This window comes from Lissotriton vulgaris, chromosome 9, assembly GCF_964263255.1.
Source record: "Lissotriton vulgaris chromosome 9, aLisVul1.2, whole genome shotgun sequence".
Taxonomy (NCBI): Eukaryota; Metazoa; Chordata; class Amphibia; order Caudata; family Salamandridae; genus Lissotriton; species Lissotriton vulgaris.
The window spans coordinates 688113824-688132244 of NC_141697.1; the positions used below are offsets into that span (position 1 = coordinate 688113824).

General features: G+C 46.4%; 1 protein-coding gene across 1 annotated transcript in view; it reads right to left on the bottom strand.

Moving 5' to 3' along the window:
* PPP5C (protein phosphatase 5 catalytic subunit) overlaps nucleotides 1–18421 on the bottom strand; it is a 349815-nt gene that overhangs the window by 19742 nt on the left and 311652 nt on the right. The window contains exons 10-11 of the mRNA XM_086938408.1: nucleotides 9149–9189; nucleotides 614–792 (exon numbers count right to left, since the gene is read on the bottom strand). Coding sequence (XP_086794534.1) covers nucleotides 614–792; nucleotides 9149–9189 — 220 coding nt within the window. The remainder of the gene's footprint in view (nucleotides 1–613; nucleotides 793–9148; nucleotides 9190–18421) is intronic.

An 18421-nucleotide genomic window follows, 5' to 3' on the forward strand; every position in this document is an offset into this window, starting at 1 on the left:
CTGAGTGGCACTAACACGCTGCCGTAGCCAATCCAGTCGACCCTAGACTAGTTTTCGGTTGAGTATTAACTGAAAATCTCCTGTCTTCACGCCTACCTGTCTGTAAAACTAATTCTAGTGCTTTCACCCACCTTGATGGATCAATACTGAGATCGTACTGCTAATTTCAAACTCTGCCACAGAAATTGCTGCATGCGCTTTCTGTACTCAACCCAATGTACAAATGTTAATTAACTCAAACGTGCTTGCTTTGATCCTCCTGCATGTACACAGAGATGGTTGCAAGCTATTACTTTTAACTTCTCCATTAAGCCTTATGGTTGTAAAGGGCAGACTTTTAATCAGTACTGATTATGTATATTTTCCATCTTGTGACTGTGGAGAAACAGGACCTGAAGGCACAGCACTATCCAACCTGCATAATGGAGCTTCCTTGTAAAACAACCTAAATGTATGTTCTTTCTATAGAAATTGTTCAATATAGTATGACTTTTGTCTGAGCTGAGAAGATTTGCACTCTTAGAAATACATAGCATGTGAATTTAAATCCACAATGGTACAAACACATAGAAATAACAGATATATTGATAGGTATAATAGGAAGAGTTCTCACCAGTAGTTGGGGGCCGAGAAGACTGTGATGCACTTTCCGTTATGTGTTACCTCATAGCCCTCTGGTTTCACCTCGTGGCTTCGGATAATATAGTCTAAGTGATTCTCTTCCAGGAATTTACTTGTGACGTCAGGTCCGAACTGGCAACTCACCCCACGCTTGCTAACAGATCGACCATTCTGGGAAAGACAATTATGTTAATAAAAACTATTTCATCTAAAGCAGAATTCAATTGCATTTTATTTGAGCTAATGCAAGTAAAACACAAAAACAATTCTCTGGTGATATTGTTACACCTAGACCTGTCTCCTCTTTCAAATATGGATAAGCAGAAACCCTAGATAGAAACAATCCTTTAAGACATATGGCTGGAAAACATCAAAAGATGTGGGGTAGAAGGCGAGCCATGGCAGGAAGGGTTGAGTTTGTTCTCGTGTTTCATTCACCCAGCTTACTGAGTACCATTTGTTTTTACATGTATTACAAATTAAAATGGTGACGGTTGGGATATTGTGGGGATGAAGGAAATGCAAGGAATAATAAGAGTACTTGTATCAAAATAAAGTTAATTTTTTCGAATTCATTTGTCTTGCTTTACTGCCTTCCAACAGGTTTGGACATATGAATAAGTTACTTAACTTAGGGAACTTTTCCTGGTGGATACTAGAACAGCTGATTACTCACCTTGCGAATCTCGGAAGGTACCAGACTGAATCAGGTAAACTCCATAAAAGCTTCAATACGTTAGCAGATAATGCCATCATCCTAACTCATGATCCAGTCCCGCCTTCTGACAGGAGAATGCTTTGCTGTATATTGGACCACCTCTATACCCTGACAGCAGTTTATCCACGGAAACATTCTATGCACTCTGACACAGAGCGACAGACAACTGAAGAGTTTGTGCAAAGCCCAGCTTGGAACCTTATAACTTACAAAATGTCCACCCTCAGAAGGCAGGAAGAGGTGGGATGGTAAGGTATCTGCAGTTAGAGTATCCATCAGAAAGAATGTTACAGAAGCTATGCAGCTTAATCTTCTGATGGATACTTCTAACCATAGATTTAATGTCTTGTGAATCAATACCAAAGTATACCCTCACACCTAGGTAATGTATTTGAGGAATTAACTTTACACCAGAAATCCATGCAATACCTAATGTTGAAATGCATCCCAACCCCCTGCCTGGAACTGAGAGCCGATAAATAATGCCTAGGAAAAGTACAGAGTTATGTTCAATACTGAAATGCTTCTGCTCAAGTCCATGGTAATGGCCTTATCCTTTATTATGTAAGCCCGAAGACCCTCTGGAGTTGTTTTCCCCACACGTTGCTCGATAAAAACAGTACTCACTTGTTTGGCTGGGCCTATCGCACTCATAAGGAATGGCCCAAAAATACAACAAGGAAACATCAAGATTTTGCACACAAAAAACTGGTGAAATGACCACGGGAGCACAAACCATGTCCGCAAACGATTTGCTCCTGGAAGAGTAACTATATGTTAGAGGGTCACTTCCCGTCACCAAAGTAACTCCTGGTGGTCTAATATTGATGCAGCTAGGGGTGATTTTCAATGGCCCTTTCTCATCCTGGGGCAGGGGTCATGGTGGTCAGATTTATCACAAATAACAGCCAATCTGCCCTTGGCAGGTGGAAACCATAGACGTGTCTTTTTTTATCTTTTGCAATTATCCCCAGGGGAAGCCCCCATCTGCCAGGGAAAATAGTCACTTCAAAAAGCACTGGGAGATAGGAAATACTTGGGAGATCGAGCTAGCAAACACACTGGAAACAAATGGTTTCCACTGTGCCTGTCAATATAGGAGTTTGGTGGAGGGAGTACTTCTGTGGTACCTTGACTTGACCCCCCACATCCACAGGACCCACTGGGTTGAACTGTGGACGTGGAGGTCATGTCAGCAGCACCCAAGCAGTTATGTGCCAAGGTATGTTGAAACGGACAGTCACAAATGCTGTGTAAATGTGTTGCTTTCATAAATACTGTTCATTACAGTATATATGTTTATATATATTCATATATAAGGAACATCTGAAAGTCACTATTCTAGAGAAAAAATGTAGTCCTACTCTGGAAATTATAACTTTCAGAATTAATCTCTCTACCAAAATAGCCAAGAAAGGTGCACTTATATACCGCCCACCGGGACCATGTGCAGGGTTTTCCCTTTCCCTCATGGAATTACTAGCCCCTTATCTCAGAGCCAAAGAAGACTTTGTTCTCCTAGGCGACTTTAATATACATGCAGACAACCTGGAACTCACAGAAACAAAAGCTCTGCTTGCAGACATGTCTACGATAGAGCTTCAACTCCACAATTCCGATCCCACCCATGAAGGGGGACACCTTCTAGATTTACTCTGATCGAACTGCCCCACCTTGCCCTGTAAAGCCACTTCTCAGTTGGACTGGACAGACCATTGTCTGTTAGAATTTGACCTTCCTATAACAAACAAATGGTCATCCAACAAACCTCTTCCTCCAATATGGCGACGTCAGTGGCATAAAGTCACTACAGAAGGACTACAGAAGATCTGGAAAAAAGCCATATTCCTTGAAACAGATAAGGTAGAAGATACGCTCGCTAAATTCAATGACTCTCTTATGGAAGCAATAGATAAGCTAGCCCCGCTAAAACTTCACAAACAATTCCCCATTCACAAAAAGGAGAAATGGTACACAGACATATTAAGAACTGAGAAGCAAGGGTGTAGAAGACTAGAAACAAAATGGAGGAGGTCGCACCTCGTAGAGGATAGGAAAGCCTATTTAGAAGCTCAATCGAAATACTATAAAAACATCAGAAAGGCTCGCAAAATAGTCTGGCCCAACAACTGTCAGAGGCAGGTAACTCCTCGAAGGAATTATATAAGATACTTAAATCCTTTGTAAAACCTACAGCCTGTGTAAGCTCGGATGACTTCTCACTGCTACTCTGTAATGAGATATCCCTGTTTCGAGAGTAAAATCAACACCATATATGATAAAATCTTGAAAGCCACTAGTACCAACTGTGCTTACCCTGTCCCCACTGCATCGCAACAGAAAACATTATCTTTACTCTCCTTTCCCCCAGTGTCCAACACCGACCTCCCCCTCCTAACTAACCATATAAAATCTGGCTCCCCTAATGACCTCATACCTGCAAAAATGATGGCCCCTCTAAACTCCTTCCTAGGCCCATCTATACAAACCATCATAAATCAATCCCTTAGCGAAGGACAGGTACCAACTGAGTGGAAACAAGCAGTAGTCAACCCCATTCGGAAAAATACCACACTACCCTGGTCTGACCTATTAAACCTCAGACCCATCTCCCTCCTACCCTACCTCAGTAAACTCACAGAGAAGCATGTCAACACCCACCTGTCGAAATACATCGAGGTAGCGGAGGGCCTGGACCCATCCCAATCTGATTTTAGGCCCATCACAGCACTGAATCAGCCCTCCTCTCCGTGACCGACAACATCAGGATGTCACTGGACAAGGGGGGATCAGTGATTTTAGTGCGGTTAGATTTATCCGCTGCCTTCGACACGGTATCACATGAACTTCTTCTCGAAAGACTGAGTGATGCGGGGGTAGGAGGAACGGCTCTATCATGGCTGCAAAGCTTTCTTTCTGGCCGAACTCAAGGTGTCAGACTGGGCTCTCATTCCTCTCCATCAAGAGTGCTAACTAAGGGAGTGCCACAGGGCTCATGCCTTAGCCCCACGCTTTTTAACATTTATGTGGCCCCCTTAGCTAATCTGATCAGATCTTTCGGATTCACTCCGGTGTCATACGCTGATGACACCCAGCTTTTGTTTCCTTTTCAAACTCTCACACCGGCAATTCAATCATCATTTGCTAACGGGATGAGAGCAGTAGCACATTGGATGGCTCAAAATTTTCTTCAATGCAATGTGTCCAAGACCGAGGTCATGCTGTTTGGAGGGGCGACTCTTCTTTGGTCCCCAGAATGGTGGCCCCTGGAGCTAGGCCCTGTTCCTAACCCTACACCAATAGCGAAAAACCTTGGCGTCAAGCTAGACCAGGCGCTCCTGCTCAAGGAGCACACCACACAAGTGGCAGGTGCTTGCCTCCATGTGGTGGGGCTTCTGCGACGCGTCTTTCCATTTCTGCCAGATAATCACAGAAAAACTCTTATCCAAACCCTTATAATAAGCAGAATGGACTATTGCAACGGACTATATTTATCGGCAAATGAAGAACAGCTAGATAAGCTTCAGGTTGTCCAAAATACGGCAGCAAAACTGGCCCTCAATGCCCCTCCCAGAACGCCTTCCCGCCCTTTACTTCGCCAACTTCATTGGCTACCTGTAAAACAGCGCATCAAATTTAAAATCTGTAACATGATACACAGATGCTTGTTTGGTACTAGCCCCAAATATCTAAAAGAAAAATTTGTACCATACACCCCTGACCGTACACTACGTTCTAGCAGCCATCTACTGCTACAGGTCCCTAAGATAAGAAGAGCCAGACAGGGAGGCCGAGCCCTGTCTTATAAAGGACCTATCCTCTGGAACTCCCTACCCACCAAACTGAAACAGATCAGGAATCTAGAACCATTTAGGAAAAAACTGAAAACTTACCTCTTTACCTTGCCATAAATTCTATCTAATCTCCCCCCTTCAGCTTCAATTCATACAGTAAACTGCCTAAATGCAAGCAACAGCGCAGAGATATCCCTTCGGGAATTGACCCAGGCGCTCTACAAGCAAATAAATAAATAAATAAATTACATTAAAGCCTTTGCCAATGCTGGGAAAAAGTAGCACAACAAAAAGACTGGCTCTTGTATAAAATGCATTCAGACCATAAGATATTGAATGTGTCGAATACTATTATGACTGTGTATACCTATCACATGCATAATCGTACCTCACTCATTCCAATGGAAGCAATTATTGAAAGGTAGAACAATACAATGCAAAACCAACAGCATGAGGTGAGAGTAACAGTCCTCTAGGTGAACTGAAAGCCCACTCTATATACATTCTAAAGTATTGGTACCAATATGTAATGCTGTCTCGCCAGACTAAGAATTAATTGCATTTTGTGAACAAAGTATTTATGAGCTCAACACTGTAATGTGTAATGGTTGAGTTCACTTTTAGAGATGCAATATTTTCCACATGCATTGGAATGCTAGCGCTCCAAAGGACGTGGAATACAGCCAATAGTATGAAATGAGAGAGAAATACTCCTGTGAGCAAAGCCGAAGCTCACTGTATGCATGTTAGAAAGAATTGGTAACAGAAAGCTTAGCAAACAGATGTGCTTTCAAACTATACCCAACAATCTAGGGTAAACCTCCCTCATGATCAGATGACTTCCAGAGTTCTGGAGGTATGCGATACCAATCTCTGAAGTCAGATTCTTGAGAAATCTATAGCCTTCTTTTAAACCACATTTCTATGTGTAGTATCCTGAATTACTGATCGGGGAAGTGCATGTCCACAATGAATCATCACTATAAGCCACTACTTAGCTGTTGACTTTGGGTATCACTTGTTTTTGAATGGATTATCAAAGTCACATCTCTACAACTAGGAGAGTCATCTAGAAGAATCACTACCAGGAGAATAATGTGATTCAAAATTGGATATAGAAAGTTAAAGATGTAAACCCTGATGACAAATTCTCAGGTCTGCCCATTTACAATTAGTTCTTTGTAAATTCAATGAGAATTGTCCTTAGGGAAACCGTGACTAGGTTACAAAAATGGGCCATTTCTCAGTTTATTTTCCCCACAAACTGGAAGAAGTGTGGCTCAAGTGGTTGGAGCGGCAGACCCTGATGCAGAGGTCTGGCCCGGACCAGGGTTCAATTCCCCGCCTCGGCGGGTCTTGGGCTCAAAAATGTCCCGGACCTGACAATTCTCGCCTCGGTGCCTATTCCAATCATGGAGTCCCACTCTGTAACTCTGGACAATAGCTTGCTTAATCTCCACAATGGCCCCTCGCAGCGGGATGCCTGGCTTTCACCATGGGGATGCCCAGTAATGGGTTATCTTGCAGGGGAATACCAGGACGGGTTCCCTAAGCAAGAGCTGGGACGCTTTCGGGAAGCCATGCGCTCTACAAACCAAATTTCATTTAATTTCATTCATTCAAGTGTGAATATGAAAACTGAAAAACAGACAACTACCAAAACATGTTTGCCCTTTTGATCAGTTTTTTATGTGAAATGTGATAATTGGACAATTTCAGCCCAGCAAATGTTTTAAGACAATTTTTAGAGAAGAAAAAAAAAAACACATTTTCTTGCACAGAACTATTTGTGCACTATTTAAAGCAAAAATTAGACATATTTAGCATTTTCATCTATCCGTCTACAGTAATTTACAAACCCTAGCTGCCTTTAAAATACCCACACCATGGACAAAAAGTATACAAGCTTTGAACAGACCTCACAAATGAGGTATTTCATGTATGCATAAACACCACTGCCTAACCAGTCAAAAGTAAGTTCAAAGCAGAACTTGTGATACAAGGATTTTGACTCTGAAGTTGCAATGTGATCCACATGCTGAATCATCTCTCTAAGCCATACAGGCAAGATCCATCGTATGGCATGTCTATTGAAGAGCCCTGGACGTCCCCAGAGAAGCCAGTGGTTCTCATACAAGTGAGAAGCTGAAGCACTACGCTAGTGCTGGTTGCCCCTCTCCAAGCAGTTGTGTGCGTCCAGTCCTGAAGGAATCCCGTATTTTGACGTACCCCTACTATCCATGAATGGTTGGAACTAGGCTGACCTGAACTTCCTCACGGACTGCCAGCAAGATCTTGCCAACCATGCCCCATTAAGCAGGTGAATATCTTCCTAGCAAATAGATGCTTCCAACTGACTGGAATGCTAACCAGGGTTAGTCGTAGGAGGATAACGGAGGTAATTGGAAGCCTAAATCACCAAACTTTCTGGCATTGGGTGTTGCGTTAAGAGGTCAGGGTAGCGCATAGCAAACTGCCTGTTCACTAGCAGGCAGGAATGAGGCTTAGACCATGTGCCCATTAGGGTGTCTGTCAAGGCTTTATTGAAGGCTAATAGTAGCTCACAGGAGGTCTGCCCTGGTCGTAAACCTCCATCAAGACAGGTGTGATTTCCATATTTGGTAGCTGCAAGTCCAATACATCTCTGCCCATCTTATCATCACAGCAAAGGAGACATACCTTTGCGTTGATAGCCAGGGGGAGGACACAACTACTGTCTGGGGAAATGTCTAGCCCACAAGACTCCTGCAAGTCCATGTACGGGTTTCCAGCATCATAGTGTTGTGGAAATAACATATCCATCAACTTTACTGTCACCTCCAAAGACTGGTTGACCCTGAACTGCTGAAACAGTATAGTTGTTGGGGCACAGCTCTGTGGCAAAGGCATGGTTCTACCTTGGTCAGAATCAACTGGGGATGGAATCACTGGTAAAAATGAGACATGGCATCTATGGGGGCCAAGATGGACTTGGTTTGGAGTCAGAAAGGACTATAACATTATCCGGCACCAGCGTCCATGTCAGAGGGGTAGCATGGATTTTGGTGCCATGCTGCGGGTAGACTTGCTGGCAGTAACCAAACTGGAGTCCTACATTGATTCTTGGAGCCTAAAGGTGCATCAGAATGATGAGAGTGCCAAAGATTTGCAACACAGCCTCTTTAAAGGCCTAAATTTGTTGCGACTTCACCAACGGACTCGGAAACTCATGGTAAATTAGGATCAGCTGTGGAAAAAACTCCTCAGCAATGTACCGGGAGCGAGACAGCTAGCCACCCTCCACTACCATCACGTTCACAAGCAGTAAGTGGTGACACAGGAGATTAATCCTAGTTGGCCTTCTTGTGCTTCCGCTTAGACTTTGAGACTTGGACCGCAATGAAAACCTATCAAAGAAAAAAAAACAGCACGAAGGAACAAGTCCGCGAACTCTACTTCGAGCAGCAGCAGGATTTCCAAGACTTCAGATTTTGTTTGGCGACGTACTGCTTTGCGTACCCAGATTGCCATCGAATTGATAAGGGCACACCCCTCGCAGGACTTCCAGTCGTGCCCTGAATGTAGACACAAGAAGCACACCTCATGGGTATCAGCCCCACAGATTTATTTGCAACAGTTCAGACAAGGCTTAAATCCTGGCATTTTAGAAGATTACATTGTTCCATAGTAAACTGGGGGAACAAATCAAAATGTGTAATAATAAACTTGTTAGCGGGTGAGTACTAATTTGGGAGCGAACTCCGGTTCCACATAAGAGGGTGCAGAATGAAGCTTACGTCAACACATGGGGAAGGTAATTATATACACGACTACTTTGTCACTTCCAGGGCGGAACAAAGCCCACAACTTGTTTACATCTTCTGGATCCACTCTGGCACCTGGGGGTATTCTAAAGGTGAGGTATCTGCAGTTAGAAGTGTCCATCAGAAGCCTTCATTGGCTGCTAGCTACTTTTTAATTGTTCAATTTAACTCTCCATCGTCAATGGTTTTTGTAATATGGCAATTCAACGCACCTGTGGCTGTGGGTCAGACCAAAGCAGATCACACATAGGCCCTGAAATAAGAAAACAAGCATTTATTAACGTGCAAACAAAATGAGCACAGTACTGCAAACAAACGAGGAACAAGGGAGTCTTTTACACTGGGCCTTCGCCCCATCTCTAATGGTCAATGAATATCTTCATACTCTGTCCCTGTTAGACTTAATTTCCTTAAATAGCTGCTTCAGAATTGGAGAGCACTTTTCAATGTCTAAAAGGTCAGATTAAGAAGGCATTGCTTCCTCTTACTGAGACACAGGCATATATTCCTTCTGAACACCCACACTGACATGGGGAAGCGTCCGTTTAAAGTAAGAGAACCACAGGAAAAGATACCATGACATGCAAGTATGGCATATCTCGCCTTCCGGACATTGCAGGAGCCTAATGGCCGAACTATCCTCAACAACATGTTTTCTAAAGCATTGAATACACCCTGGACAGTAGAGTACATTATTTCGGTTACTCTTACTACTATGAAATTGTTAAGTATTAAGCCGATTTTGTGATTTTTACTGTGTGACAACATTTACATTTTTCCACTTTTATATCCATGTTGCTCGTAACGTTTGTATTTATTGGGAAAACTTAGGGTAAGCAATAAATCAAATGGATGGCATTGTTCCAGGAACAAATCAATCAAAAGGAAAAACTACATTTCAGTGCTAGTTCTGCAGTATGGGTATATTCACATCCTTTAAAGATAGGTATTTCGATATCATGAAGAACTCAACTTCCCTGGTTGGAAAGAAAATGATTTTAAATCTTGGTTGTGATATGGCACCTGCCTCAAGCTTTAAGTACAATGTGGCAGCATTCTTGGCGAGGAAATGAAAAGGCAAAAGCAGGGACATCTAAGGATTTTGGGCGCCGGGCCAAACGTAATCGGAGGGCCCCTGTTCGGGCAGCTTTGGATTCAGGATTCAATTTCAGCTCTTTCATGCCCTCTTTGGCCACGTCACTGAGTGCACAGGAACACTGGTACACATTCTTAATACTCAAGGATAGTGGCATTTTTTCATTGTTAGAATATACAGCAGCAGCTCACTAATATTATTGTAAATAATCTTTGTAATCCCCATCCAATTTGCATATGCTAGGTCTTGTTTGAATCTAAAAGAAACTTTTTTAATGGATGTGACATGGTGTTGAAAAACAAACATTTCTGTGCAAAATGTAATAGACTCCCAAACATTAGCCACATTAAAATTTAATTAATGGAAAACAGTCTTTAATACAATTTGTTTAAGAATTATTCAAGGTCATCATGGCAAGACACACTGCTTTAAAATGTCACTGGGCGCAAGTGCCAAACACCACAAATTCCGCAGAGGCAGGGCGGGTCCAGCGAATACCAGAAAGGGTCTTGGACAGCGCTTTTAACTCACGACATTGCTAGGGACTACAATCAGTCAGAGCAAGCTCAAGCTCCTACCCTTCTCCTAGGGCACACCAGTCTGCATACAGATACTCATTAAGAACTCCTTCACTTATAGGACATAGTCAGGCAACCCCCAGAGGCATGCAACATGGCAGGGTGAGGTGTCAGCTCTATTAAAAAAGATTCCCTGTGTTTGGAATGTTGGGAGGCAGGAAATGTACATACACAAGAGAGGGTCACTGATGACAAAGTGTGAAAATGAACAAGTTACCTTCGGTAATTATATATCTGTAAGAGACAGATGAGTTATGAATTCCTCACCTTAGAATTACGCCCAGGCGTCAGACTGGATCCGGAGATTTATTCTTCAGCAGTACTCCTGCACATCGGTAGGCGGCATTGGTCGACTCCACGTCATTGCAGGCGACGTGGTCGCCAGAATGACGTCACTGTATATACTTAGATGCTGCCTCTGCGCGCTGATGTCAGTTCTTTACACTACAGTCCATGCCAGAAGCGCAGACACTGACCACTGGTGTACAAAACTAGGGCCCTGAAGGGAAGCCCCTTACCCTAGAAGTCAGTTTGCAGAACAAGGAGGATGGGTGGGGCGGTGAGTAATCCCTAACTAATCTATATCTCTTACAGATATATCGTTACCGAAGGCAAGTAACTTTCTCATCTGAAAGAGACAATTAATTATGGATTCCTCACCTTAGAATAGATACCCCAACAATATCAATCCCAGGGGGGGGGGGGGGGGGGGGGGGGGTCTGTGAACCAAGCTCACACCAGAAAGACTAGGAGAACTGAACGGCCAAAGAAGCAGTCTCTCCAGACTTGGCCGTCCAGGCAGTAGTTTTTGGCAAACGTGTGCAATGAAGCCCACGTAGCTGCCTGGCAGAGGTCATGAAGTAGTCCCAAAGCAGTAGTAGCTGCCGTCGCCCTGGTGAAAGGGGCACGCAACCCCAATGGAGGTTCCGTTTTCGCTAAGGAATAGCAAATTTTGATGCAAAGAACGACCCATCAAGAGATGGTTCGTTTTTGTACAGCCCGACCTTTTTTGGCGCCCACATAGCCAAAAAAAGAGCTAGTCATCCGCACGGAAATGGTTTGTGCGATCCAGATAGAATGAAAGCGCACATTTTGGATCCAGATGGTGGAGCCTCCCCTCCTCTTTAGATGGATATGGGACAAGAAGAAGGTGGGCAAAGTGATGGTCTGTCCTATTTGAAAAGAGGTAACCACTTTGGGAAGGAAAGAAGGTCTAGGGCGAAGAACACCTTTGTCCAGATGAACAGCCAGAAAATGAGGTTTGGAAGAAAGAGCCTGAAGCTCACTTACCCTGTGAGCAGAAGTGATGGCAACCACAAAGGTAGTTTTAAGAGTCAAAAGTCTGAGGACAGTTATGCAGCAGCTCGAAAGGAGCGCACATAAGGTAGGTCAGAACCAGGTTCAAGTCCCACTAGGGCTTTATAAAAGTACTTGGAGGAAACAAGTGAATAATGTCCTTAAGGAAGCCGAAGAAAGGCCGAAATGGCAGAAAGATAGCCTTTTAAAGTGCCCAGAGCAGAGCCCTGCTGGGCCAAAGAAAGAATGAAGAGAAGAACCTCTGAAAGGGGTGCAGAAAGGGGATCCACAGCCTTTGCTGCACACCATGCCACAAATTAGTTCCATCTAAGGCGTATACCGTTTTAGTGCAGGGAGGCCTGGCTGCCAAGATAACGTTACAGACTTCGGGAGGAAGGTCGAAAGCTGACAACTGTCACCGCTCAATCTCCAAGCAAGGAGCTGGAGGCTAGACCGGTTCGGGTGGAGGACCGTCCCCTGTTGCTGAGGCAGAAGATCTTACCGAAGGGGCAGTCTGATCGGAGAATCGATGGCCATGTGTAAGAGCTCAGGATGGAAAATGCTACTTACCAGTATGCATCTGTTCTTGACATATGAGCTGCAGAGTTGTACACTATGCATTAGAAGTCTTTGTAGTCACAAGATAGGCGACTCCTTCCTTGGACAATACTGTGCATGGGCATCGGCTTGTGCCCGGGCATGCTTGATCTTCTTCAGCACTCTGGGTAGAAGTGGTATAGGCGTATAGAAGACTGCAAAACCACTTGTGTCGAAAAGCATCGCCGAGCGTGTGCCGCTTTGGAAATTCCAAAGTGCAGAACTGTTGACATTGCAGAAAGACTGTACTTTTGCGGCTGGAGCAATGGCATGCCTATATTGGGCAGCCCCCACCCCTAATTCAGATTAGAAAATAAATCCCTGGTATCTAGTGGGCTTTCTGCCACCCTGGGGGGCAGATTGGAGACTGCTGCCCCCATATGCCCCCTGGGGGAGCAGAAAGACTGGGTGTACCCAAATTAATATGGGGGGGGCAAAGGCCCTTGCCCAAAAGGCCGCTCCCCCCCTCCCTGGTGCCTAGTGGGTGGATCATTGCTTAGGGATCGCCCTCCAGGGGCGATTCCCAAGCAGGGATCCACTAGTGAGGAGTACCATTGGAAAGGGGAGACTTCCCTTTCCAACGATACCTCTCTTGACTTTCTATGTGCTCAGGGAGCCACGATAGCCCCCTGAGCACATAGAAAGCGAAACTGAAATGAGACTCTTGACTCAATTTCAGTTTTGGTTTCACTGAAATGACTTCACCGTGACGTGCGCGCTGATCGCCATTTCATGGAAACAAAACAAACAGCCTCGGGAGCTAGGGAAACTCTTCCCCAGCTCCTGAGAGTTTGGGGGGGGGGGTGGGGGGGAATACCTCAGTTGCCCGCATGAGAGACATTCCCTGTGCCATGTGATCGGAAGGCTGAGGGCAGTCCAACGCACATGAGCACTGGTGCGTGAGACGGCCCACAGCCGTCCAACGCACCGAAGGGGTTAAATGATGGTGAGTATAGCTCCCTTTTAAAATATTATTAGCAAGGTTAAAAATTTGCGAGTTCAGAACTGGTAGAAACTTCTTGAAAAATAATTAGGAATCCCATCCCCCCCACAGGCCTTCCCATTAGTAGAGGGTGTATTTACCTTTTCTATTTAATTTAAAGTGAACAAAGTCACCAAAGCTTGGGTTTGTTTTTGTCTCAACTCTGGGATGGGGGGTTTTGCCTAAAAAGGGTCACAGCGGTAGGAGGAGCTTCATGCGCTTCCAAGATGGCCGCGTGAGCTCGGAGCTCCCGAGACCCCCGCCGGAAATATCCTACATGAAATCCTGAACCGGTAACCTGAAATTCTGAGGCAGAAGGGAAGCGGTACTGATCGCGACGCTCCGCGGCCGAATCCGCGGCAGCGCCGCCGAGCTACAGGGTCGGCGAGTTCGGGGCCTACATCGTGAGGAAGCCGGGGTCTCGAGTTGGATTTAACCCCGGCTACAGTTGATCAATAACCGGGCCGATAGCCGGAGGCCGCCAGTCCGGCCCCACTTCTGCCACAAATCGCGACCGACCCGGACGCGGCTTGGCCCCCCTCCGCTCACCAGCCAGCGGCAGGAGGAGGGGAGAATCCTAATGGTGCAGCGGCTGCTGCCCTCTCCAGCGGTGGCGCTGTGAGTCGGCACACCCTGCAATGAGCAGGAAGAAAGACGGCTGCCCGTGGAGTTGGACCCCTTGACCGGCGGGTCTGGAGTGGAGCCCGGGCGCTTCTGGTGGTGGCGCGGACGCGAGACGCTGGCCTAATTGGCGGGGAGGGGGCCCCCTTCTTTCTTTGTTGGGCTGATGCAGATGTGGCGCATCGGCGCGTCCGACAGAGCGACTAGACCCGGCCACAAAGTGGGACTCTGATGAATTGGGCGTGACCTGGTCCTACAGGTTTGCTCCAAGTACATTGCAGCCAGGGCTAACGAGAGCTCTTCAGTCTCCACAGCGAAGATGGAAGCTGCAATGGCAGAGACTCATAAGGGGGAAGGGGGCTGTCGGAGATACCCTGATCTTGAAGACTGAGAGATGGTCGTAATAGAATTGTCTATGGAGAGGATGCCCACGACTCAAGAGTTGACCTGGGGGGCGTGGCCATCGTCTTTGACCAGACCATATTGCTGAGGAGTGCGACGACTTTGTGCTGGTGAGCCCGCACAACAGTGTACTGATTGCAACCGCAATCTGAGAGGTGGATACAGCGAACTACTCTGGGAGCGGACTGCCGCGCAGGAAGGGTGTCGAAGAACCGGAGGGCGGGCGTAGACGTTGACCTGGCTGGTCATCCAGTCTTCTGGCTGCGTTGTTGGTGGTGGATGTCGGCGATCGGCCTGACAGAGGTTTAGAGAGCAGCTGGCTGTCTGCGTCGCCACTTGCGGCCATAGTAGCAAGTTTGAAAGACCGAGTGGCCGGTCCTGCTCCCAGTATCAAGATGGCGACTAAGCCTGAGGCGGAGAAGCAGCAAACCAAGTCCACCAGGGGGCCCCATTATGTCCAAACCAACAAGTTGGATCGCTATACGCAGCCTAGGGGCTTATCTATGGAGTCTGGTCGTACGCAAAACGGAAGTGCAGAGGCCTCCTGCCCTCCACCTGAGCTCACGCTGCACCATGTGATGGCAGCCATAGACGGAGTCAAAACATCACTCTGACAAAAGATGGAGACGCTCGACCACAAACTGGACACAGAGACCATAGAGGTCAATCTGATCCCGCCCGACCTCACCAAAACGAGTGAGAAAGTGAAGTGGTTAGACATCAAAACTGCGGCATTTTTAGAGGCACGCTTCCCTGGATAGATATTTGATACCGGTGTAAATGTCCTGGGGGCGAGATGGGGAAGCGGGTGCTGTACTCCTCCTCAGATCTACATGTAGATAGTTGATTAGTTAGAGTGTGGGGCGACAGGCACACAGAGTTGGGGATTGGCAAATGCAGGGAGGGGGGGTGGGTTAGTGGGTGTGTGGTTGTATGTGTTGTGGTGTGATTGTGGTTTATTTTGTGAGGTATGGTGATTATTTTTTAGTATCGGGTGATGAAAACGTTGCGATGCGCACTTTGCATAGGCACTGTGACACAGAATAGCAGAGGGTAAGGGATAAAAGTGCTGAGTTGGAACGTAAATGGCCTGGGTGACAAGATCAATAGAGGGATGGTTAGTCAGCTCATTAGGCGGCATTCCCCAGACGTGATACTACTGCAGGAGACGCACTTAGTCGGTAACAGATGGGGCTGGACGGTCACTCTCTTGTTTATCTATGTGCCGCCCGGCATCCAGACGGAGACCTATCAGGATTTGGGTGCTGTCTTCCTCTCATTACCTCTCGGAGATCTAGTATTAGGTGGTGATTTTAATTCTGTGCTAGATGGTGAGATGGATCGTAGCCCACCCCGTGCGCCTAGGCAGGCGCAGAAATGGCTGTCTGACTTTCTGGACGCTCTGGGCTTGGTGGACAGTTAGTGAGTATGTAATCAGACATCTACATACTACACCCATGTCTCGGCAGCCCACGGTAGTCTGTCTAGGCTGGACTATGTGCTGCTTCCGGCGGCGATGGAGTCTATGATCCATGAGGTGAACTATCTCGGGAGGGGAATTTCTGACCACTCCCCGTTGTGGCTGAATCTCACTCTGGAGCTGCCAGCAGTCGGCAGGGTGGCTCCCATTGGTGCCTGGCAGTTAAAAGACCCTGCCATTAAGAGAGAAGTCCTTCGGATGTCAGATCGTTATTTTATAGAGAATAAGGGCTTAGGCAGGCGCAGAAATGGCTGTCTGACTTTCTGGACGCTCTGGGCTTGGTGGACAGTTAGTGAGTATGTAATCAGACATCTACATACTACACCCATGTCTCGGCAGCCCACGGTAGTCTGTCTAGGCTGGACTATGTGCTGCTTCCGGCGGCGATGGAGTCTATGATCCATGAGGTGAACTATCTCGGGAGGGGAATTTCTGACCACTCCCCGCTGTGGCTGAATCTCACTCTGGAGCTGCCAGCAGTCGGCAGGGTGGCTCCCATTGGTGCCTGGCAGTTAAAAGACCCTGCCATTAAGAGAGAAGTCCTTCGGATGTCAGATCGTTATTTTATAGAGAATAAGGGCTCGGATGACTTCGCCCAAACCCTATGGGAAGCATTTAAGACTGTAGCAAGAGGTGAAGTGTTATCCTTAGTGTTAAGGAAGAAGAAGCGAGCTCAGGCGGAAGTAGCTCAGATAGAGGCGGAAGTCATGCATATGGAAAGGATAGCTAAGGCGCATACGCCGGCGGACCATCTGCTGCGTCTCTGAGAGGAGAATATAGAGCGTTAAGTCAGAAATAGAGCAGTGACGCAACTCAATGCTGTTCAGAGGCGCTTATACGAACATGGTGATAATGCCTGCAAATTGATTGCTTGGCTTGAGCATGAGTAGCGGGCGTCCAGGCTGGTACCGGAATTGGAAGGGCCGGAGTCGCGCATGATCACGGTTCCACAGGCGGTGGCGGGCGAATCAGAAAGTCTATGCGGCCGGCAGTGACTTCAAGGAAGTGGAGAACGGTGAGATGATTAGGGATATAGTCAAGCCTTGTCTGTCAGAGGGGGACAGGAGCTATCTTGATTCCGCACTGACAGATAACGAAGTTTCCCAAGCGATTAGACAGATAAAATCGGGTAAAGCGACTGGCCCCAATGGGATACCTATTGAATTATACAAGTTAAACGCGAATAAACTAGCCCCTCATATTCGCGCCATGTTTATGGAGAGTAGGGAGAGTGGCGAACTTCCTTATGATAAACGTGTGGCAAACATAGTGGTCATTCATAAAGCGGGCAAGCCCGAGACACGGTGCTCCTCCTATAGGCCCATATCGTTACTTAACGCAGAGCCCAAATATTGGGGAAACTTCTAGCTACCAGGCTGGTCGAGGTGATAACGTCTTTGATTCACCCTGATCAATCAGGGTTCATGCCACGCCGCAATACGGTGCTGAATTTGCGCAGGCTGCACGGAGTCCTCGGGGGGGCCTCGAGAATACATGAACAAACTGTGTTAGTCTCCCTAGATGCCACAATGGCCTTTGATAGAGTGGAGTGGCAGTCTTTATTTGCTGTGTTGGCAGAACTGGGCTTTGGAAGTGAATTTATCAGTTGGATGCGCCTGTTATACGCAAAACCCCTGGCTAGAGTGGTCGTCAACAATTGCAAGTCCTGCGACTTTTCATTAGGGAGGGGCACCAGACAGGGGTCTCCGCTTCTCTTCGCACTTGCGATGGAGCGATTGGCTGCATGGATTAGATGGGATAGGTCGATCCGGGGTCTGCGGTGGTCTCCGGACTGGTAAGATAAAATCTTGCTATATGCCGATGACGTGCTGCTTTATCTCACTAGCCCCAAGGAGTCCTTCCGGATCTTCCTAGATGTACTGGTCATCTTTAGCAGGTATTTTGGACTGGTCATTAACTGGGCCAAGTCGGTGCCGTTTGTTGTGGGGGGCGATCTGCCGGCGATCCCGCAGTCGTGCCCTGTTCGCGTTGAGACAACAGGGTTTCAGTAACTGGGCATATACATTACGCTTGACCCAAAGCTGCGGTATGGCAGTAACCTAGTTACTCCATTGAGCAGGTGTAGCAGAGATGTGGAGCGCTCGAAAACCCTTCCTCTCTCTTCGCTTGGAAGAGCCGCTCTCTTCAAGATGATGGCGCTGCCCCGGTTTCTGTATGCTTTACAGAATTCGATGGACCCGGTACCGGCCGCGTGGTAACTAGTCAAAATATTGAGTTTTTAATTTCGACTAGACATAATATCGAGTCAAAAATATAGAACAGACATAATATCGACTAGACATAATATAGACTACAAAAATATTGACTAGAAAAAAATTAATATAGACTGGAATAGCAAAAATATGGATTCAAAAATATCGAATGGACATAATATCGACTAGACAGAATATACACAACAAAAATATCGAATTT